Genomic DNA, 24900 nt, shown 5'->3' with positions numbered 1-24900 from the left:
ATGCAGCAACTCCATGAATGTTCAATGCAGTAAAGAATGCACACATTATATTGCAATGAAATGGATTCCTATAGGCCTCACAGCAGGGCCTTGATATTTAATACTGAGTCAATCAAATATTACCAAGTATTATATTTAAAACTCACAGAATCACAAATTATAAATTCAAAGCAATTCTAAGAAGTTGCCAAAGGGGATCAGCAGGGAAAAACCTAAGACTGTGATATGAATGGCTAGTGATGACAATCAATTTATACTATTAAAAAAGCTGTGTTTCAGTATGTTGGCTTCACTTAATATATTGTATGATTCAGACACAGTTACCTTTCATGACTGTAACAAAAATCTTAGATTTTAGAAAACTGGCCATCAAATTCTTTGCATGTTTTAGGTGAGAGAGCTGGAAAGATCATCTGAAAGGATGGCCAGACAGAGTAATATATTGTAAAAAAGGAATAGAGCAGAATGAAAATCATGAAACTAACTCCACAGACAAAATGAGAACACCCAGGATATATCAGTGTTAGCAAAATACCAATAGGCCTGGAACACAAAGGAAAATCAGCACCTCCTACTACCCTTTCCTCTGGCAAAATGCATAGTGAACCCAGAGAGGAATTCCATTTTGATCTCCCAGATTTTATATCCATCTTATGAAAGCAAACTTACAGAGGAAAAGGCTGTTAGTTGTTAGCTCACATGTCGGGGGAGAGGCACAGGAGACACAGACCACTCACCCTGATGTTCCTGCAGCACAGAAAGCTTTTAGCTCCCAACCCCTCACTCATATAGGGCATTTGAAACACCTGATCTGAATACTTTCATTGGTTTGAACCCCACAGCCCTTCAGGTCCTGGCCAGTGAGGTGGCTGCAGCTTTGGGAGATGTTTGGTTGGCCAATGCCCTCGTCAATCACTGTAACAGTCAAAATACCAGGCTATAGCCATTTCTTTTTAGAAATGTGACAGACTACACTATATCAAAGTCAAATTATATTTTACTGTGAAAGTTTGGAAAAGTCAATAAGTTACAATATTCTAAAAACCTCTAGATTTTTCAGTCACTTCATTCAAAGTAATCTTTCTAGTATGTCTAACAGTGGGTTTATATGTATTTATTACACATGTATATGCAAATGTTGTAATGTGGAAACCAGATATATGTTTGCTAATACATTCAGCTAAAATATCTCCAAACTGGATATTAATATAAAGTGCACATGTATATCTTAGGGACTCAGTTAAAACCCTAGTTAAAACATTTTCACATTTCAGATCTTAGTTTTTATTTCTTTCTTTCAAAAAATGCTGCTGTTCAAACTTAAATATTTGATGCAAATGAACTTTATTGAACACAGTAAATAAGCTCTCTCATTTTATGAATATCACATATCACAGTCTCTGAGCACTTTACAAGGGAGCATAAAGGCTGAGTCATATATGATTTCATAAGTCAAGCTTAGCTGAATCAAGGCAATTCTTTCTAAGTTAAAACTTTAAAAGTGAGTTGGAAATTGAAGTTCACAGTGATTCAACACAGTAATTGCTGGTAAAAGTGATTGATTTTAGCAAGACAGTTTGAACCTACTGGCATACCAAAACATACTTGGAGAAAGCTCAAATATCAGGGATAGTGACATTGCTTAGCCTAGTCATAGAAACATAGAATCAATGGAATCTTGACCACAGCAATTTCTTGAATTCAGTTTTCACGCAATTGCACAACCCTTTATTTTCTCATTGGATGTAGCACTGCAATAATCTGTCTCTTCCACACAGTTTCCAGGTGAAGAAAAGAAAGAAATACCAGGTTTTGGAATCCAAAGACTCATACCACTAATCGCTGCATAAGGTTCTAGAGTTTACTAGAAAATGCATACTTCCATTATTATTATATTTTTTGGAAAAGATTTAACAGCTTCTACAGCACAGTGTGCATGAAAGGTGTTTCTATATGGAAAAGCAAAAATGGTTGTCAGAATGCAAAGCTTAAATCCTAAGACAAAAGAAGGCTGCTTTAAAGCAGCAAGTACTCAAGATCTAGACAAAGTCCAACCAAGCCTTTTTGTTTATGGCAAAAACAAAAAAATGGCAAAGCCAGCGGCTCACACAACGGGGGCCACCCAAAATGGTTGGCCTCATAGCAGGTCAGAGTTAACACTGATGGATTAAGAAGTATTTTCCTCATTAAAAAGTTAGGATGCAGTTTGACAAATATATTTACATGGCCCTGCCAGCCCAAGCACTTTGTGTTCCCATCTTTAGACATCCACTCATTCCTCCCACCAATCTCTGCCTTCACAGCAGAAGGAGCGTTTGTGTAACCAGCTGATAAATGGGACCAATCCCCCCATTCAAATTCCTTCTTCATTGTTAGGTTTATTGTTCTTAAACTGGCTCTATACCACAGCTTAGTTTACCTTTTAGTCGGACAAGTGTTTGTGATGCGTAGGTGTGGGAAGAGAGAAAGGTGGGGAGAGGGATTGCTTAATGCTGTACCATACCTGCAGGAGCTCTGTGTGATTGTCATTTCAGTGGACCCAGCAGTGGCTGCTTGCAATGTGAATACAGAGGGTCAGTGTAAAGAGTTGCAAACAGAACACTTAAGGAAGCAGAGACTGGACTTCTTAAACCCAGGCTCACTTGGAACTTGTCTTCCTGTTGTTCTGGAAACAGCACTGTATAAAAGGTGTTTTTAAATAGCATTGCATAAAGAACATGTTTATCTCAGCTTCTGTCTAATCAAAGCGGCTTCATATGATCTTGAATTCTGGCTAACTATAGGGCACAGCAGCAGAATACTCTGAAGTATAATTAAAAACTCCTGTTAGCAGGGATCTGCTTCTAGAGAGCACTGAAAAATCAGCATAGCTTTCAGACTGGGTCAGTAACAGTGGAAGCCTTCAATGAGATTTTTAAGGCATCAAAACTCTCTCGGTGCTACCCTGAACTAAAAACACCAGTTGGAGTGGTGTTTGAAGGGGAGAGGGTATGGTTTAAGAAATAATATAAAAATACATGTTCTGAGCAGACAAGTTTTGTCTGGCTCTTTTTTTTTTTTTTTTTTTTTGCCTAACTATAATCATAGTCATTGTATAAACAGCACTGCATTTCTAAGAAAACCTTCCAAGAAATCAAATGGTAATACCCCGTGTGACAGGGCTAGCACCAATTTTTAATTAAAATGTATGAATAACACTTGTGTCTTTATTTTAAAACTAGTAACATGGCATAAATCATCATCAGAATCATTGCTTCATCTGTAGCTTTATTAAAAAAAGCATATCATACCTAGTAAGCAAAGTATTTTAGAGCAATCAGAACTCTTTCAAACTAATTCGGCTCTAGAGTGGCAAAAGAATAGTTTGTACTATCAGCACTTTCAATAACAAGTTGCCTGTCTAACACAGAAACCATGCAAAACTGGATTTTACTATTAAAATAATTCAGTTTTATTTAAAAAATAAAAATGCCCCAAACACAAATTTTGACAAGCACACATACTAAAGCTTAGCCTAGGAACTGATAGTTGTCATACATTTCCTACTACAGACTATTCTAAATACCAAAATTATTAACATTCAGATTCCATGTCTCCATGGCCTGTTCTTGGCCCGCAAATTTGGACAACAGAGTGAAGCAAATGGCAATACTTCTGTAGGAAAGTTACTTGGATCTTCTTTAATGGGTTAATAAAAGCCATACATGACAATGTGTCAGTACTGAAACATTTGCAAAGTAAATGTTTGCTTTTTCAGAGAATGAGGCTGCTGTTCAAACTTAAATATGCACTCACTGAAGTCAAGGTAGACAATATCCACTGCTCTCCCCTCATCTACCATGCTAGTACTTTGCTTGGTAAGATAATCATCTTCATAGAAGGTTGGTTAAGTTGGTTAAGTATGACTTCCCATTTAAGAACCCATCCTGACTACTTCTCATCACCTTCCTGTCCTTCATGAACCTGGAAATGGTTTTCAGGATCAATGGTTTTCAAGATCTGTTGTTCAATAACTGTGAAGGAAGGCTGCATCCCGATCCAATGGATTTATTTATGGCAAGTAGTTTAAGTATTCCCTAACCTGATCCTTTTCTACCAAGGTTATGCCTTCCTTGTTCTTACTTTTCCCTCTGGTCTCCAGGTCCTGGGATTTCCTAAAGGCTTGTCATAGTAATGAAGAGAAAGGAAAGAAAAAATTCAGTACCTCAGCCCCTTCAATGTCCTGTGACACTGGGCCCCTACCCCACTTAGCAGCAGACCCACATAGTTTGCTGCTTGTGTACTTACAGAAGCTCATCCTGCTGCCTTTATTGTTGCCTTGTTCCCTCACCAGGCTCAACTACTGTTGAGCTTTGCCCTTCCTAATCCGCTCATTGCATCCTCAAGAGTTGTTTCTATGTTCCTCTTCGGACACCTATGATTTTCTCCCCGTTCTGTATGCTTGCTTTTCATGGTTGAGTGTTCCTAGGAGTTCCTTGCTCATCCACAAAGGCCTTGTGGCATCATTGCTTAACTTCCTGTTCATTGGGATGGACTGTTCTTGAGCTTCGAAGAGATGATCCTTGAATATCATACAGCCAGCTTGGTCCCCACTTCCCTCCATAGCCTTATCCTATGGGACTCTTTCAGGCAAATCCATGAAGAGGCCAAATTTTGCTCTCCTAATGTCAGGGCTGTGATTTTGCTGTTTCCCTTGCTTTGTTATTTTAGAAGTCTAAACTCCACTGTCACTGAAACTACTACTGCCTTCAGTTGTCACATCCCTGACAAGCACATCCTTATTTGCAAGTGTGAGGTCTATCAGATCTTCTCACTGATTTCTCAGTCATCCCCATCATGAAATTTTCACCAGTGCTTTCCAGGAACTTCCTGGATTTCTAAAAGCCCTGCAGTTTTATCAGGGTGGTTAAGTCCACCACAAGGATCAGGGCCTGTCTGTGAACATGAAGCTTCTTCTGGCATCATCAACTGCATCTACTGCTTCCCTGATCAGGCAGCCTGTAGCAGACACTCCCTACAATGTCATCCACACTGATTTGTTGTTTAATCCCCTCCCATAAATTCTCAGAAGGCTCCTCATCCATCTTCAGAAGGGCTCTGTTTACTCTAACTGCTCTCTCCCAACATAGGGGTCTTAAGGGGAACTCCAGCTCTTTGTCATCCTAGCCTGTCCTTCCTAAAGGGTCTGGATCTCTCCACTGCATTATTTAAGTCCTGGGAGTCATCCCACTACGTTGCCATGGTCCCAACAAGGCCACAGCACTGCAATCCCATGCATTTCTCTGCTTACTCAGAGAAATATTTATTTCCCATTCTGCACACATTTGTGTACAGACACTTCAAAGACACTTGGACATGTCATTTCCCAGAAGGGATCAGGGAATTTTTCCCAATTTGGGGTCTTGTAGGTGTTTCCTTGCTTCCTGAAAATGCTTAAGGTCATTGAAGCTCTTTATTGTAGTTGTGTTTGCCTTCACTCACACCACTCTATGCCCTTTGCTAGCCCCTAGCTCTGTCCCTCACTCCATTACAGGCTGCTGGCCTTCATTTTGTCTTCATCTCACATCCCTCCCAGTTTAAAGCCCTTCTTAGGAAGTCAGATATCCTGCTGGCAAAGATGCCTTTGCCTCACTTAGTGAGTTATATCCCATGTCTCCCAGCAGGTTGCTGATCCTCACACAGGGTCCCAGGGGCAGAGAAACCCTCTTGCTAAAATAAATTCCACAGTCAGCACTGCTTGGTTTGTTTATTCTACCAACATGGTCTAAACATAAGAATGACTAAAGGTTAAGGGTTTTATGTAAATTTATAAAAGTCATTTGAAGTCAGAATCTTAAAATGATTCTATAAATGATAGTAAACATATATATCTATATTCTATTGTGTCGAATTTAAGACTTCAGATGCTAACACCTATAATGTGTATGTCCTGCTTAAAAAAAACAACCTTATTTAAATAGCAGGCACTCAGCTTATCCAATACCATTTCACTCTCACAAAGATTCAGCAAATCTGTCGGGACTGAGTGAAAATCATCAAGGAATTCAAAAGCCAAAGTATTTAATTTCCTTATGTCACCTAGTCCTAGGCAAGATAAAATCTATGAGTCTAAAAAACCAATCTGACAGCATCAGAGATTGATCTCATTTACCTACCTCATCCATATGATAACCTTCCGAACAGTATCAGAGATGTTTCTGCAGCATTTGACTAATAGGAATGAGACCAGGCTCAGGCTTTATCATTTCATGAAGTCACTTGGTTATCTGAATGTATAAATTCCACTACAACAATCATTAATACTTGAATTCAAGTCTCTGAATGTTGACTTAAATGTGCCCTTATCTAATTCTGAAGACAGTTGTTTTTGGTCATGACTGCTTATGTTCCTGCTTAAGGTGCACCTCTACCAGGTAAATGCACAGCCTGTGCTGCATTCTGAGATTCCTTGCTGCCTGAAGTGAATTTCAAATGTAAACTAACCTATGCTGTCTGGCTGTTAGTGATCATTTTTGTTTTTTTTTTTTTTTTAATAAGATGAAAAAAGCAGCAGTAGTAGTAATCATCATCATCATCATCATCATTATGATCATCATCAAAAAAAGCCCACACTTTTGCTAGTGATGAATTGCTAGTACCCTCTTCAATTTTCTGTGAAGCAAATTGGCTTAAATCAGTAAGCCAGGCAGCTCAGTGGACACATTTAACTTGCAATTGTGTCAAGAAAATACATCAGAATAAAATTCACAGAAGAACTTAAGAGGATAACCATACTGTAAGAAGCAGATGAACATGACTTTTTAATTTGTCCTTTGGACTAATGCAGATGTTCAGACATGTATTGCACCTTAGTGCCACTTAAAAGAAGTACCTTAGCCAAAGCTGATTTAAGTACATGGGAGGCTTTTCATTAACCCTCCAGTATTTTAGGTGAGGCTTTAAAGCTTTTACTTCAGCACCTGTCTAACTACAGGCATATCAGCATGGTGACTGACATCCAGGCGACAACCACTGTGCCCAAACTGTTAATAATTCAAAGCTGAATTGAAGACCTTCAAACTTTAGTCACAATAATAATGGAAATAAAAATCAGAGAAGGTAATCCAATCCTGTCTCTTATAGCTCTTAATTATACAACTTTTACTAGTCTTCAAGAGAAAGAAGTGAAGACTTTTCCATATATATCTTCAAGTACAGTACAAACAATGTGAAGCTTATAGGCAAGTGAGAGGCTGTAAGGCTAAGTAAGGATACAAAGTGGGTTACCCAGTGTCCCCTCTCACTGAATATCTCTGGTGGTTGACCATCAAGAGAAAGCTTAGCTGTGTAAACTAAACTGACATTTAGATTACATGAATTAAAATGATAAAAACAGCTTTAAAATGGCTGAATAACAGTGCGCAACTATATTTTCAACTTCTCTATTGCCTGAAACATCTTCACATTGCCAGTCACATTTCTACAGGCCCTATATGGCCTCTCACCCGTATGTTCAAGCACAGAGTGAATAGGTTCTTTCAAGGACATGTTTTCACAGACAGCTTTTATTAAGAAACAACATAACCAGCATAATAAAAACTTGGGGGAGTTTCATAGCTTGGGAGAGGATGGGGCAGAGGGGAAGATTGCAAAGGGAAAAACAGCAGCACAGTATCCATGTGGATATGAGCCAAGAGAGACAAGGAGGGCTTTGTTGATCAGGTTACTCCTTCTGCCATAAACAGACCTTCTCCATGTTGTGCAGAAGAAGCAGCAAATGGACTCATGTGCAGTAGGTGGGTTCAATGAAAAGCTGTTGTTTTTCAATTGTGCCAAAACCATTTAATTTCCTTTGTTTCAACAAGCAATTTAGATTAATCCAAGATAAAGAGTATTAAAAAATATATTTTCAGAGTCATTTATAAACGTCCATATTCTTTTTCTGGAAATGGAAGCAGAGAACCTGTTTATCATATATACCTCTTTGACCACCTCTTTGCTCAATAAAAAACATTTACCTGTCAGTCTGTTGGGTCCCCAAAATAAATAAATAAATAAATAAAATATCTGATTCTCCCTTTGAGTCTTTTTGTGTCTCACAGAAGGCATCAAGACTTCACCTAGATCTTCTGTTTTTTGTCTCTCTTCCAAACTGTATTTTTTCCTTTATATCTGAAATGTTGCATAATTTGTAGCATGCTAGTTAACCATGCAGAGCATCTCCTGTGCAGCACTTTCAAATATGTTTTCACCTGGGGTAAATTCTTGCAACTAAGCCTGACCTATGATAAATAACCACATCATCGATTCAGCTATTTAAAAGACACAAGACAGTGTGTGCTGTCAGTTTTGCTGCAAAGAGCTGGATGTTCTGTATGGACATACTTCCTCCACAGGCTTTGTAAATTACATACTTCTAAATTTTGAGAAACTTGCCTATGAAACACTTGCCGGAAGATAATTTTAATGAAAGAAACTATTTAAAGTGCTGTCCTGAATAGAACTGAATTTTAGCATATACTCAGGCACTTTAAAAAATCAGAGTAAAAATTTCTACAGCTTCCTCAGAAAGCAGCTAGCAAGGGGATGAAATATAAAGTGAGAGCAGAAGCTCCATAGAAGATGGAGGAAGGGAGGCAGTAGCCCAGGCCCAGTGCTGCCCTGGAAGATGGCAGTCCTGCCACTTAGCAGCTGTATAGACAACTGAGGGAAAGACATTTTGGTAATGCATAGCACCAGAGTAGTGCAGCTGTGAGTGCCCTTGGAGACTAGGAAAGAAAGCTGAAGTTAGTCCTTGTGAATGCACTCCCAAATATTTGAAATATCAACTTCAGTCAGACCATTAACACTGCTATGCATGGGCAGAAATACTGAATAGAAATTATTTCTGATCACAGGTTAACTAAAGTGTAAGAGCCAAAGCTGATCACATTTTTTTAATCTTGGATGTTATACTCAAGCATTTGAAATTCTGCAAAACCTGTATAGAAGAATTTTCTTTCACATCAACTTTAATAATGACTTGGCTAATTAGTAATAATTCAGGGAAGAAGACATCACATATTAAAGAACACAAGAATGAAGAGGACATGGTAGATCTTGGAGCTGTATACATCCTTCAACTGAGAAATGACTGTCAACAAAATTTATCATTTAGTTATAATTATTATTCCTCTCCCCTTTCCACTCAACTGAATTAATCTGCTGCAGACAGAGATGTTATTTAAGCTCATGTTTCTTACTGTTTTGTATGCTTTAAAATAAGAAGACAGAAAATGTCCTTATTGTCTTCATTCTCTATGCACTGCTTTGGTAAATCCTTTGATACAAAGAAGCAGGAAGGAAAGCATTAAACTGAAGCATTATGAGGCCCAGAAAAAAAATCCAAAGAAGAATCCATAAAAAAAAAAAACCAAAAAAACAAAAAACCACTAACAACCAAAAAAAAAAAACCTATATGCCATTAACTTATTTCTGTAAAAAGCCAATAACCAAAATCTGATTTTTAGGAAAGAGTGTGAGCTTCCAGCCAGCAATGCCATTTTATTTAGTAGAATGCCCAGGCAAATAGTTAACTTTAAAAGAGTTCTCAGTTTCATTGTTCTGAGAACATTTCTCTGAGGTCAAAATGAGAATTTGATATACAGGCCTGGATTGAAACATATACTGATTTACAGTCTGAATATGAATCAGCATAAAATTTTCCCTTTAGGACCCATTCATAATAGCTGGTACTGTAGTTCAAGACCACAGAGTCAGAATATATGAGCCCTTAGCCATTCACACCTTCATCAATGATGAGATGCAGTCAGCATCAGCTCAAGTCCCTTAGGGGTTCTGTCATGTTGATTTATTTTCCTGGTTCAAAGCTTCTCTTTATGTGGTCGTAATGACAGGGTAGATTATATATATATATGTAGATATATATTTTTAAATTTCCAGTCCTCTCTTAGCCTACCAAAGGCAAGTTTTATTATCAATTAATCACTTCCTTTCTTATTACCCTTTTATAATGTTGATGTGAAAGTCGTGAATTACTGTACATAGTAACAATGACACAACCATTTTTTGAAAAAAAAAAGCAAAATGGAATCACAGACATTTATTAATATGATATACAAATATGCTGGTTTATTTAGATTATGCAGAAATGTTAAATGTTTGGGGCCGATCAAAGTGACGTTTAAGATGCTAAAATAACTGACAAATAAAGCAAATACTAATGCTTATTAAATAGTTACATTTGTCATTTAAGGCTGAAGATTCGACACAAAATGTATGACACATAAATAATAAGATACATTATGGATCACTCACTGTTCTGTTTTTCTGTCAGTAAAACTTTTCTACAAGTCTGAAAGAATAAAAGGGATCTTCAGGCTTTTGAGACAGGAATCAACACGTGCTGAAGTCTGCGATGTTTGACAAAACAGCACATAGAAGAAATAAATATCAATTCAGAATTATTGAAAAATTATAGTGAAACACAAAACCTGTCAGTTTATCCTGTAAAGAAATTTAGCATATAGAGGAGCAGCCATGCTGGAGCTCTGAAAATGAAAAAGAGGATCAGTACTGCAGCTGGCTGTTGGGAGGGGAAAGCTTTGGAGAACTCCAGCGTCAAGTCATGAAACCAAAAATACTGCTCTTGGTAGATCTGAGCTACAACCCACAGATGTTAGGTCAGCACCTCAGAGAGACTACTTTTATCTCTGTTCTCATAGCAAATTCTTCACAAGAGCCATGATTTTGCCTCTGAAATTCTGCAAACCCATTTTCCTGCAGAACAGTCCTTACGCTGTGTTCGTTTCCACAGCCATTACAGGCAGTGTGCCCTGTGCTATTTGTGTGACAAAGCACTAACGTGCATCCAAGCAGAGGCTCAGAAAGACTTCTGGCAGGGAAGTGAGGAAACATAAGAAGCCTGATCCTAGGACAGCAGTGCATGGCTCCTGAGCTTAAGAGGGCTAAGCATATTCCCATTTACAGTTCACCCTGTTTATCAGATGCTGGTGGGCAAAAAACACCTGACATGCATTCTCAGGAGATGGTATGACACACTGTCAGGTGAGCTGCATGATTTGAGGTTGTACCTCAAGCAGGACAAATGTTGGCATATGAAGAATTACGTTGCTATCCCACTGGAGACTTACGTTGCTATCCCACTGGAGACTTCCAAACCTTAGGACACACCCGGTTCAGGTCCCTGAGCACCAGCAGGCTCCTCTAAAGTTCCTCTTCACCTACTCTGTAGAAGCACCTAATTGGTCAAAAATTTCCAGCAAACCAACTGGAAAGTTTCTCAACTGTGTGAATATTTTTTTTTGCACTATATTGAAAGAAAGGGCTTAAAAAAAAAAAAAAAGGGAAAAAGCCATAAAATTCACAGTGACTTCTTGTAATGGGAAAAACCTACTGTGACAATCTTAATAAAAAAAGAACCCCATGGCTGTTTTTGTACATGGTATTTCATTGTGAAAATACACATACTTTAAAATATGGAAATTGTTGCAAAGTGAGAGAGAAATAATTTCAGGAAACCCCTGTCAAGTTATTAACAACATATTCCATGGAGAAACACAAAGAAAAATGAAATCTCATAAAATACAAAAGGCCAAAGCTCTGAAAGAACCTTCTGTCTTATAATTAATTTTCTACATTCTGCCTCTGTTCTCAAGCACAGAAAACTCCTTCTAAATTAAATTATCTTCCAATAGAGAAATACATGGAATTATAATGCACAAGAACACATTGCTACTTTAATATTCTACACTATTTATAAGCCAGCACAAGGCAGTGTTTCACTTTTAAATATTAGCAACCCAAATAATTTTAATTTCTTAGGCATTTATCTATGTCAAATTTAGAACATATGAAATTCACCATAACATCCTGAGATATTTTTGCTTAGAAATGTACCACATCAGAGTTCCATTTATGTTGCATTTGCATTTATATCCATTTTAAAGACCCTCGTGTGTGCCAGAATGATTTAAAGTGACCTTGCTGAAAGAAAGTCAGGTCTATATTGTATTTTAAAAAGCTGATTATTCAAAAAGACATTGATGATATAGCAAAGTACACTGTATGACACAGAACTTCAGCTGGCTGATACTGTTGTAATTTCATTTACAGCATTCAAGTTATATGGTTTCCCTCAACTGGGATCTAGCCACGAATATTTTGTTTAATTAGAGAATATATATTTTAAGCAGTAACAGAGGTCTATTGTGTATATTTGGCAAATGTTTCCACACTTCAACCAACTGTGGGAACTGTGAGTTTGGAAGCTAAACATACCAATTATACCCAACCTATATTCATACCCTTCTTTTAAATTTTGCAGGTCTTGATTAAATCATCCTTTGCCTTGGAGATTGTCCAGGTTTATGCCATTGCACCTGAACACAAAGGTGCACAAAATATTATGAGGCTATATATAATTTATATAAATCAACACTAATTACTATGAAAAGTCTCAGGTAGCTCAATCTTACTTTTTTAATGCCAGACCTGAATTTCTCTGTCACCTGTGAGGATGGAATTGCACCTTGTCAAGACAGCAAACAGTCCTATCTCCCTCTAGATTCTGGACATAGGTCTCAAGGAGAATTTACATGGTTCACAGGCTCGGAACAGATGGTACATTTCATCCCAGTAACAGTAACTCCTGTCACAGATGCCAGATAAAAATGGGGTTTGGATTTTTTAAATTAAAAAGCCTGCGTTATTAAAACCAGCTGTAATCATTTGGGACTGAAGCCCCATTTATGTTTTCATTTGCTGTGCTGAAGCATCAGTTATCCCATTGTGCTCTGTGGAATTACTGTAGGCTTTTATTCTTGTAAATGAGAACAGAATTTCTTTCTTAATCCTGTCTTTGAAACAAAGTGATTACAGCCCAAATTGCCTCTTTGAATGAGACAACTGTATGTCCCCATTTAAACATATTCTATAGGTTTCACAGAATTTATTTTTTTTTGCAAACCTACACTGATTTTACAGGGTTTTAATGTTGATCAAAGGATGAATTAAAAAAAAAAAAAACACCTCCTCTTCAAATCAGAATTTCCTAGTTTTATTCTTTGGTGGATATCCTCTGTAATGACAGTGCCCCTCTGGTTCATATTGTTTCTAATGGTTATGAATAGACACTCCTCAAAACTACTACTTTGAAAAAAATCAATAAGTAAACCTTTGTGCTGAAGCACAGAACTGTACAAAGAAAACAGAACAAAAACAGCTGATGAAAACCATATGTAGTAGCAGGTCTGACTATGTCTTAAAATAAAATTCAGATATAACTTCTATGAACTAAAGCAGTAAAAGGGGCAAAGATGCACAGCACAATTTCAAAGTGACAACAATCAAAGTTCCTTGGAAAAGGAAGAAAAACATTACCCTTTTTGTACTTGTTATGTAATTGTGCTTGTCCTTGGGCACACTTCACCTGCAATCACACTTTGTGCAGCTTGATGTAGAATTTTTATTACTTTATATTTTTTCATCATCATCACTATTTATTTTTTTAAATATGATGGGACTTGCCTGCCTTAAAGAGGTTTTTGAAACATCTGTGTGCATGGTGGACATGGCTATAGTCTCATAATCCTCCTCACGGGAGTGGAAGTGACAAAAATGAAAAAAAAACTGCAGGTCCCTTTGGAAGTTCTTATTGAGAAACCCGTAGAAGATGGGATTCACACAGGTGGAGATCATGGCAGTGAGGTGGCAAATCAGGAACAACAGGTTGTGGCTGCAGGTAGCAACAGGCAGAATTTCATGATTCCAATCAAACACGATATTGAAGATGGTGAGAGGCAGCCAGCAAACTGCAAATGCAACCACTATTGATATCAGCATGATGTTGATCCTTTTGGTTTCAGAGGATCTGTACTTACTGTCTCTCATCTTGTCCATCATGTTGTTCCTTTTTTTTAACCGTATGTATATCTGCAGGAAATTCAATAAAGAGAAACACATGAGAGAAATTAACCTACCAGGGTCATCTTTGCAAGAATAAACAAACATCAGGTAGAACGGAGTACATATTGCAAGAGAATTCTATCTTACCTTCAGGTAGCAAATAAATATAAAACAAAGTGGTCCAAAGTACTGAATCACTAAAAGCGTTGTGGTATAAGAAAGCCTGGCAGTGTCCCAGGGGAACAGATCCAAGCACACATATTTGTCCTTATATTCATCAAATGTTACATTTCTGAAGGGCTCGTCTGTTAATACATGGTAGATCAGGAAAGGCAAGGAGGAAGCTGTGGCTAAAATCCATATGGCAGCAATCCCCATGTAGGCATGTCTGTTGTTCGGCCTCCAGCCGCGGGGATTGATGATCAGCTGATGGCGCTCAATAGCAATGAGGACTAAAGAAAAGACCGAGACAGTGATGGAGGCACATTGCACAAAAGGGTTCAACTTGCACATGGCCTCCCCAAAAATCCAGTGGTCCATTAAAGTGTACACGAAGGTAAAAGGAAGACACATGATGGTCACTAGGAGATCAGAAAACGACAGGTTGACAATGAGGATGTTGGTAACATTGCGCATCTCCTTTTGTTTTAAAATAATGACAATCAAAGCCAGATTCCCAGAGACTCCCAGAATTATCACAGTCCCATAAGCCAAGGCTAAAGTGAAGACCATGGCCAAAGGCACATGGCAATCTTCGTCATCAAACTGCAAGATCTGCGAGTTCATCTCCGAAAAATTCAGGTGACCGGAAATATTTCCCAGCGGGGCGACAACCGAGGTATTCATGTTGCTCCCAACTCGCCGCCGACCTTCGGCGCCGCCGCCGCGTTCATCCAGACCGCTCCGAGCTCAGAGCGCGCCCATCAGCCCCGCAGCGGAGCCCGGGCCGAGCCCGCTCCTCGGGGCCGCATCTCCCCCGCAGCACCTGGGGAGAAGGGAAGCAGCAGCGCCGGTCACCGCCCCGGCCGTGTCCCGCGGCAGCGGGGCCGCCCCCGCCGCTCCGCGGGGCCGCGCAGGGATGCAGCGGGCAGGACCGAGCGTCGCAGGACGGCCAGCGGGGACACGAGCCCTGCCCGGCCCGTCGCACCAAAGAGCGAGCCGGGAAGCAGTTTCACCCTTCCACCAGCGCAGCCTCCACTTTATGTTTTACATCTCCTTTTCGCAAGTTTAATCTGCAAAAGTCTGCTTTCTTAAACTGCTCTAAGTGAAATTATATCCAAGCATCACATGAGGAGGAGGGGAAAGCCCATCTGACTAATGTGACGGGTGGAAAAATGATTCAGTTGCTGCTTTTTTTTTTCCAAAACACATACACTTGATGTTGAGCAACCAAGTGCTCTCAACAGCACTGGCACTGAGTCAAAGGTAAATCAGGAACTCTGAACACTTTAATCTTAACTAGCAGGGCTGTGCAGCAAAGAAAGAAGAATATAAGACAAAAGACAAAACTTGGCAAGTTTTAAACACCGCAGAAAATATCTTTAACCATGCAAGGGAAATAGGCATGCTTAAATAACCACCCCTTTGCAAGGCCTCGGATTCTAAAAATGTGAAAATCGAGCATATGTGTTCAGAAGGCAAGTTAAAAAATAAAATCAAATTAATTGATAAACCATTAAAAAATATTAATTGATTACCTGACACACCTTTACTTCAACTTGCCATTAGTGCCATTGAATCTGGGCATCATTAGTGGCACTACATTCCACACTGAATTTAGAACTTTCTCTCTGCCCACTCCTGTGAGCTAAATTTATCACTCACTTAACCTTAGGTTATGGTAATGAAATTAATGCCACTTAAAATTCACGCAAGTGGGTTTCAAACACGACTTCATATGGCATTTATCAGAAAAGCTGTAAAAACATTGCCCGCTAAAATGTACTTCAATAAAAGTTACCCTGAATAGGTGAGCTTTTGTTCTTAAATGATACTCGATATAAATCTCTGTACTACGTAAGTCTCTGAAGAAGAATTGTCTTTGTCCCTTGCTGACAGGCACATGCTGGGCACCAGAGATGGGGCTGCCTCCTCCCTAGGGCAGAGCCAGTGTGTGAGGGCTGGGCTTGCAGCTGCAGCTCCTCCTGAGGGTCAGCCAAAGGATGACCATGGCAATGCCACGCCTTCTCACTGCTGCCAGGAGCTAACCCCTGCTGAACCTCTTCTGGCTCTTTCAATCAACACAAGGCTACATGAAACTGACAGGCAATGTAGCTTGCATCTGAGTGAAATTTTACTGTGAGAGTTAACAGCAGTGATTTCAGACAAAAGGCTTCTCTATCTGACTGCTCTGATTTTCAAGCTATCTAGGTATGCACCTGAGTATTATCTCTCTGACCTTCTGCCTCTGCTAACTAAATTTATCAGATCTCCTAGTCCACCAAATCTGTTTTAGGGTCTAATAAAGAAATTTCCACCCCCAGGATCTCTTGAAGCATCACTTCTGTCACAGCCAGAAGTAGGTGCTTTACCCAAATGAAAAGTGTATGGCTGATGTGAAGAGCCAGAGCTCCTTAATTCTCACAGTGTAACTTTATCATAGTCTGAAAAATCAACATCTAGATTTAACGATGAACTCCACCATCACTTGTATAGCATGAGATGGGCACTCTAGCCCTGTGACTTGATAGAATGATGGCAAGAGCAGGCAAGGAGCTGTGTCCTGCAAGGAGGGAACTGGGCAAATTCTTTCACCAGCCAGGACCAAACTGCCCCCAGCAATAGGGTATCCAGGTATCATACGCTTGATTTTTCTACTCGCTTAGTTGAGCTCTGCTCTTGTTTATTTATTAAATATCAAACTCCAAACCATAAAATGCTACTGCTCCTTCTCCCCTCATCTTTCCCATAGCAGAGATGCAACCTCTCTGATGTGTGCAAGAGGGTGTCTAGGAACCAGCCCACTGCCATCAAGTGATGAGGAGTCCTTCTTTCCTGTCCTTCTGCAAAATGGACCAGCCAACAGAGGGGCATTAAGTTCAATCTCCCAGACAGCTGCACTGCTCCTTGTCTCCTAAACCCCCAGCTCTGAAGTCAGGAAGGAGATCCCTCCCCACTGAGTGATGGCTTAGCATGGGGAAAGCCCATAGCTCTGCAGACCCTTCTGGGTGATTGCAGTCTCCTCTACCATGCACACCCTCCCTCTGTGAGAGATTTTGGTCTAAAGTTTATCACCAGCAGACAAATACTATACTGTGAGGTGAATAGAAATGCACAGTAAAACTATCAGAGCTGTTCAAAAGCAAAACCAAAATGCTGTCAGCCCAAGCTGAAGGCTCACCCAGCTGCACGAAAGTTCTACCTGGAGCCTAATACCCCCTTAGATTTTGTCACTTGCAGCTAAAACAGCAAGCAAACATCAGCCTAACTGGCACACATCTACCCAGAGTCATGGAAAAGCAACCACAGGGGAAACTCACCTTGCAACTGCTCTGCCTGTCTTTGGTCTGCTCAGAGGATGGAGAAGGAGCAGGGAAAGGAGAAGGATCCTTTGGTATTTCTCCAGTCAGATCCTAAAGATTGGCGAGGAAGGCTGGAGACTCCCCCTTAAAGCTGAACTCCACCTTACCCCAGTATCACATGATGGTGCTCTACGGAGTAGATCCTGAAAACCACACTGCAAGCACATCACCTTTAAACTGCACATCTGGGGGTGGGTTGCCTAGTAATTCCGAAAGAAATGCAATTAAATATTGAAACAAAAGAGGGGGGCTGTGGGCAGAGCGCAAGGAAAAGCTCAGGAAGGGAGACAGTTTCAAATCGGTCTGCCTGTTTCATTTTGTCTGCAAGTTATTGCCATCTTGTGGCCAAACTAAAGATGGGAAAAGAAGCTGTTAGGGGACGAGGAAGCGATTTTCAGCATAACGAACAAGTTACAAAGTTTGGGTTTGGCTTTTTAAACCAGTACAGCTAGCTTCTGGTCTGCATTTATCGTGAATAGCCATGACAGGACTAATAAGAAATGTCAAGTTCCTGAAACATCTTGCTGTCTCACTCACAAAAAGCCATGTAAACTCAGGTCTCTTATTCTGAACTGGGCTTAGAAACGTATTTACTTCAATGGGCATAAAAGACAGAGTAAATTGGGAAGTCTGCAAGAAGTTATCCAGATAAATGTAAAGCAAGACTTTGAAAATGCCTTGACACAACCTGTAGACTGTAATAGGAGTTTGTATTTCTTGGAAAACAGAAGTTCCCTAATTTGTCCAAGATCCCAGATTGAATTTTCCTGTGTAAGGAGTTGCATGCTCTCACATTCTTGCACTCAGATATGCATCTATTATATAGCAACACTTGTGTCAAGAATAACTCTCAATTGAGAAACCAGGTTAATTATAGATAAATTAGTTGCACAGAATCAATGAATGTGACATTTTTTTTGCAGAAGAAGCTGTTCAGGAAGATTTCAGAACCCAGAATAAGGGTGATGTTTGCACTGTATTTACAGGAGCTTGGCTCAACCGCATTGTAATTGCAGTCCTTGATGTAAGAAAGACAACTGCAGGCACACTGTGAGGCTGCTATAAACCAGTAGTCGTGGTGCTGCTGACATTTTAAGAGCAGCAGCCAGAAGAAAAGTGCAGGCTGTATATAATGCCTCTCAAGAACCTCAGTCCTATGTAGGTCATTAACATGCGTGCCTTTGAGCAGAGCAAAAGTAGGTATGCTCAGGCAGGAATCCAAGCTGAAAGTCTCATAAAGAGCATATTTGTGTCTGAAGCAGTGACATTCACATGTACATGTACCACTGAGACCCCTCTTTGCTTTGGATGTGGAATGATATATCCACACTGTCCAATAAAGATATTTTTAAGGGCAATAGATAGAGCCTTTTTTTTTTTAATGCCAGAATGTTCCCACTACTTCCCTGTAATGTTCTTACCCATATGGTCAACATGGCTATTTAAAAATTAAAATAAGCATTCTGTGATACAAAATTGCAAATTCTGTGATACAAAATTGTTGCACTCTGCTAACAGGTATCCAAGGCAGAGATACATTTTTAAGACCAATTCAGAATAAAAGACCTTTACATAGCAAGCTAGGGAGCTGCAGGGGTAGCTTTTGTGAGAAGAGTACACCCACGTTGACCAGAACCATTTCCAAAATGCACCCACAGCTGACCAGAGAAGAGATCCCACTGCACCACTGCCTGTGGTGAGAACCATGGTGACACAAGGTGCTCCCCAGCAGCCCATGCAGGACTATGGTAGGAGCAGATATCCATGCTGTGGTCCCTGGAGAGGAATCCACACAGGAGCAGTCTGTTCCTGGAGGACTGAAACCCATGGGACAGACCCATACTGGAGCAGGGGAACATCATGAGGAGGGAGGAGCAGAGAGAAAAAGGGTGATGAATTAACCAGAACTGCCATTCCCTATCCCACTGCACTACTCAGAGGGGTGGGAATATAGAGCAGTTGGAAGACAAGAGTGATGTTGAGCTTAGGAAGACAGGGATGTAAGAGTTGTGAATTTTACCTTTGTTTCTCACCATCCTATTCTAGATTTAGATTTAAAGAATGTACCACAGAGCCATTCATTTACTAAATGCCAATTTTTCACAAGTATCTGAATTTTCAGATACATATTCTCTTCTTTCTCCTCCATTTTATCATTAGTCATGAGGGTATCCATTTCATCAGCAAATGAAAAGATTAATAATACTTCACTTTTTAATGGTTAATACACATTTGAATTTCAAACATTGCATAAACATGGGCAAAGCAAACCTTGCAAAGCCTCTGTTATACCATGTAAATATAATAATTACCTATAAAAGATCAAAAATAGAGCCTACATATCACCATTGTCTTGAGCTCACATTGATAACAACAAATATCCACAGGATTATTCACACTGCAGTCAGATGCAAGGTCAAGCTTTTAACAGTGTAGTGGAGCACTGGAAAGACTGCTTCAGTCCCTGAGTCTTTCAAACACATGTGCTACATACAAGTGTATGTACATAAATACACACACACACACACATATCTATATGCACACGTGCTATAACCCCAGCCTTGCTGCAAGCTTTCTACTTCACCATACCAGTGTGAAGTATTGTGTGTTGTGTGTTCACCTCAGATGACTCAGTTGGAGCTATATCGGTCTTCTCTGAAGCATTTCACATACGTGTGAGCACTAATACATGTGAACAATAAAAAAATAACCACTCTAACAAACAGATACTGACTCTTCAAGCTTTCCATTATAACTGTATAAAATACATTTTGTGTGTCACATATATGTTGGAACTCATCCCCATATGGGCCACCAATTGTTGGTGTCAGCGCTTGGCACCAAGCGATGGTAGATGGGAACTGACTGCCACCATTAGTTTACTGTAAGACTTTCATACCTTCTCTCTGTGAGTTCTCATGAGCAGGCCCTCACAACACTGACTCCTTTTCTCTTTCTTCCACACAGCTGGCTGACTTTTTCCTGTCCCTATCACAACTGCCTGACCCTATCTATCCCTAGTGGCACATACTAACACTGACTGTCCCTAACACAAACAGCTAACCCTTGCTCCTTGCAGCAACAAAGCCAACTAACTCCAACCCTCCTCTCAACTCTCTGAGTCACTCTTATAGCACCCATCCTTATTGGACACACCTGTGCCCTGTTAAAGGCAAGGCTGTTCCTACTCTTTGGTAATTAGTACAGCTTCAACTCCTCAGGGGTGAGATTGCTTTCAGCACTACCTCTATTCTCTCACAATCCATCCTCCCACAGATAATGCTCCGTAGGAAAATCAGGCATTAACAGCTCCTGGCTAGTCTGTGCATCTCCAGCCTCAACACCAAGCTGATGGTCTCTATCTGGAGCTCCAAGCTCACAAAGATGTCAAATAATTACTCATAACTCTTATTTTATTGATGATTACTGTCAGGATGTGAGAACACTGGAGTAGTAAGACAACTATTTTGTTAAAGATTATCCTCTTCCAGGGAATACATTTTTCAGTACATCAAAGGCACCCTGAATTGGAGGACCTGGTGTGCATGTGTTTGTTTGTGTAAAGGCATGACATTGCAAAAAAAAAAAGTACAATAAACAGAACGCAAGTATTTAAATTAAGGAAATAGAACAGCCTGAGTAAAAGAATACAGAAATGCTTTGAAGCAAAAGCATTGAGAAGGGATTGAGATGTTTTTTTAAAAAACATATAGAAAAAAATAGATTAAGATGTAAATCCATTAAAATTCTTTCTCACTGAAAAACTCAAAAATAGAAAAGATTTCATAAAATGAGGCTGTCACTTTTATTGCAATGCATCTTTATGTGTTCAGGCAATGCAATCCCTCCCTAAAATGTAAAATCCAGTAAATGCAAGAACACCATGAAGGTAATTTGTATCTTCTGTTCTGTATAAAACAATCTGAAGTCACCACTATGGAAATAAATGGAAACACTCTCTGAAGGTTTTTTTTCACTTTATTTTTAATTATTTTTATATTCTAATAATGAACATCAGTGCCATTGAAATACTTGCATTTCACAATACTCTGTTCAAAGATAAAGGAGCTCATGGTCCTTGGGGCAAAAATCTGTCATCAGTAGACTAAATAGGCCTTTTCTGTTGAGTGTAATTTGAATTGCAGCAAATTCTTTCTTTGGCTAAGAACATGTTTATTCTGACATAACTGCATCTGACACCAAACATAACAATACTTCAACTGCTAATGTCACAAACCCCAAAAAGCTGCATGAATGATTATGTGGTTCATCTCTGCTGACAGTCTTGCTGCTTACAGATCCATTTTCAACAATACAACCAAGCTGACTAATGCAAATCTACCCTGATCACATGAAATATTGCTTAAAGGCTGCTTGAGCTATAACCTAAATTATGTCCACCTGGCTAAAATACTTGTTTTCATGTTTTCTGTTATGGGCACCTCACTATGTGCATTCAGGACTCAAACTCCTATACATTCATACACAAGCTCTCATCTGGTTTCAGATGAAGCAGAAATAGGCCCCACACATGAACATCCAGACAGGTCAATATGTATAACACCAGTCAAAAAAATGTGATGACAAATTAGGAAATAAAACTAATTACAGGCTCCCCCTTGAAAGTATTTTATTAGCTAACCATCAGGTGTCCTGTCTTTCAATGCAAAGACATCTCAACCATGACCACCTTCTCAGATATCCAAGGCTTGCTGCTATATGCAAGCTAAGAATCTGTGGAAGGGATGGACCATACAGAAGCCAGACATTAGTGGTATTTTTAATAGTGTTTTGTTAGAATTTTTCTGGGCATGAAGTGGTTGGATGAAGAATTTTAAACAACACAAATGCTTTATATGTATATGTATCTCACAAAAATCTCTCAAATTCTGTAGCAGCTATGTAGTACCTCCCGCACTGTTTTGCCCATGGACAGGTGTGACATGGTAGCAGACTTTACAATAACATTTGTCTCATGGCAAATTTTGATGATTGACTGCATGCTGTGGAATTGGATATTAGGTGCTTTAGACCTTTGGTTTTGTGGCATTTATCAGTTCTTATGAATTTCCATTAGAGCTTTGAGTCTTCCTATCTTTCACAGTTTGCCTTTAGAGGTAGAATTTTCTAAGCTATTGGAATGATTCTCCCAAAAGAAAGATATATTTCGGACTGCAGTGAGAAACATGACAAAACTAACTTGAATTCATATAGACACTGAGTTTTCTCCTGTATTTTATGTTGTATTCTTACGACTCAGGAATCCCAGCCTTCTCTCTCTGATGCACCATTTTTTTTTCCCCAGCGCCCCAGAGGAGGTATCTTTTATCATCACCATCTCTTACTTCCTCAAGGACTCCTCTGTGGTTTCAACAATCCTATAGTAGCTGGTTTCTAGGGAACTTGTATTAAGATGTGCTGTATTGATTTCATTACTCAGTAGTATTACTGGCAAGACAGATGTACACAAACAGTGGAAAGGAAAAAAGTATAGTAATTGTCTGAATAGTAATTGTCTCTGATGTGTGCAAGTATCAGAGATGAAAAGTACAGATACAGTTGAGGAAAGCATGGTGTTATTTACAGGTCTGTGGGGAACAAAACAAATAATCTCACACCTACCAATACATTACTGGCTGATGAACCCTTTTGAAATAAGACAATCAACAAAAAAATAAAAAGTAGAATATTTTATTCTTAGAGAGAATTTCTTTGAGGAAGGAATACTTCTCTTACTGACTACTCCAGATAAGAAGCACATATATTCTGGATGCTCCTTGGGAAACTGTACTAGGTGACCTTAGAAATGGCTTAACATGATGGTAGGCTGTTTGTATCTTTATGAAGGTACAGTGGCATCCCACATAAATCACACTTGTGCAATATAAGAAACTTTAATTTCCCACTGGGCTCTGCCAGCAAATTTAGACTACTTTTAAAACACACTATCAGTCTGTTGTAGCCAGCAGTTTCCATAGAAAGGTGAAGTCTTTAAAACTTCTCTTTTTCCAGGAAAGACCTTCCGCTTCAAGCAGGGAGGCCAGCAATGTGGGAAGCTCTTCTAGAACAAGAGAAGTAGGGAAAATGTTAATCATGCCCATTGTGTGTTAGAGCTATAGTGGGCTTCTATCATAGGTCAAAAATTTGCGTGAAAGTCTTCAGAACCATCAGTGTTAGGTGGGAAGATGGTCAAAAATGCTAAGAACAGCTGCTCAGGCCTAAAAAGGATTAATTCTGTTCTCCATTGTGACTAACAGGAGAGTTGTGTTAATACGATGAAGTGGATTGGCACGTCACTTCCACCTGGCAGCTCCCTGTGCTCCACTTGCACATGCAGTGATTCACCAGCAGTGGGTGGTGAATTATGCAGCAGGCAAAAGAAGATGGGATGAAATCTTCAAAAGATAGGATGAAATCTTCTCTGCCATCCTGAGCTCATCTGCTGAAGATTAAGATTATTTGTTCCTGGATGGCTCAATGAGTATTTTCACAATAGCCAAGTTAAGTAAGGAACATACCTGGATTTTTCAAAGGTTATTTTACAATATGACTGATCCAGTTGTTTTATCTTTGTGTGGTACAGTCTTTCACAGGCTAATTATACGGACATCTTTTCTGCAGTGCTGTGTTAGTATCAACTGTCAAAGTAGCACCTTGGCAAATGGGAAGTCATTACATTTCTGTGTCAGATTCTGCCACTTGTGCACCCAGGGATCTGTATGTCACTGAGTTCTGCCGTAGCTCTGTAATAGGACTATGATAGAAGATAACAGCTGGTAAGAGTAGCAGAGTTCATCTTTTCATGCTTTGTACTGTGACATACCCAACAATTTCTAGGCTTTAAATATTGCTCACATAAGAAAATGCCCTGCTTTCTCACTGATTGTTCAGATAAAATTAAAACCACCCTTCAGATATTTTGCTCTGTAAGAATTGAACTCAGCTCAGCGAGGAAAACTGTTTGGGGGGAAAACCATCACCTTCCACCTGTTCCAAAATAAAATTAAAGGGTATTTGAGCAGCAGGGATAAAAACCTGCGGAGCTCTGCTCCAGCCGAAGCAAGGGGAGCGTTCTGTAATTGCCTGTCTGTGCTCGCACCTCGCTATGTCCCGAGACTCGCAGCGCGTTTCACCTTTGCAAAACGCCGCGCCCTGTGTGCCGGCTGAGACACTGAGAGCATCCCCAAAGCACCGGCGAGCGCGGGGTGCATTTACCGTCTCGCTGTATTTCCATGGAAACTCTGATTGTCACACCGCGCAGCGCTGAAATACCGGGCTCCATCCAGGGCTGCCTGGAGCGGCCTCCCGAAATGCGCCCGCGCTGCAGCCCCAGCCCCAGCCCCAGCCCGCTCAGCCGAGCGGCGGCACCGCCGGTGCCGGGGCCCGGCCCTCGGCCGCCGGCGAGCCCCGGGGCGCCGCGGCACCGCAGCAGATGCGCCGCCAGCGCCGGGGGCTGCGCGCCCCCCTCCGCTTC

General features: G+C 40.0%; 1 protein-coding gene across 2 annotated transcripts; it reads right to left on the bottom strand.

Annotated features, from left to right (window-relative positions):
* Window positions 1–1327: 1327 nt before the first annotated feature.
* NPY1R (neuropeptide Y receptor Y1) lies at window positions 1328–20537 on the bottom strand. Of its 2 annotated transcripts, none has more exons than XM_085578853.1 (3): window positions 20326–20537; window positions 14053–14890; window positions 1328–13932 (listed from the first exon to the last, which is right to left on the bottom strand). In XM_085578853.1, the coding sequence occupies exons 2-3, from the start codon at window positions 14749–14751 to the stop codon at window positions 13474–13476; spliced, it is 1158 nt and encodes a 385-aa protein (XP_085434979.1). In that variant the 5' UTR covers window positions 14752–14890; window positions 20326–20537; the 3' UTR covers window positions 1328–13473. The 2 variants fall into 2 exon arrangements, with proteins under 2 accessions (XP_085434979.1, XP_021397971.1); XM_021542296.3 differs by lacking the exon at window positions 20326–20537 and adding an exon at window positions 17385–17786.
* Window positions 20538–24900: the final 4363 nt, after the last annotated feature.

The sequence above is a fragment of the Lonchura striata genome, chromosome 4, assembly GCF_050655825.1.
Source record: "Lonchura striata isolate lonStrDom1 chromosome 4, ASM5065582v1, whole genome shotgun sequence".
Classification (NCBI taxonomy): Eukaryota; Metazoa; Chordata; class Aves; order Passeriformes; family Estrildidae; genus Lonchura; species Lonchura striata.
The sequence above is the reverse complement of the archived record's forward strand: the minus strand, read 5'-3'. Positions and strand labels throughout refer to the sequence as shown.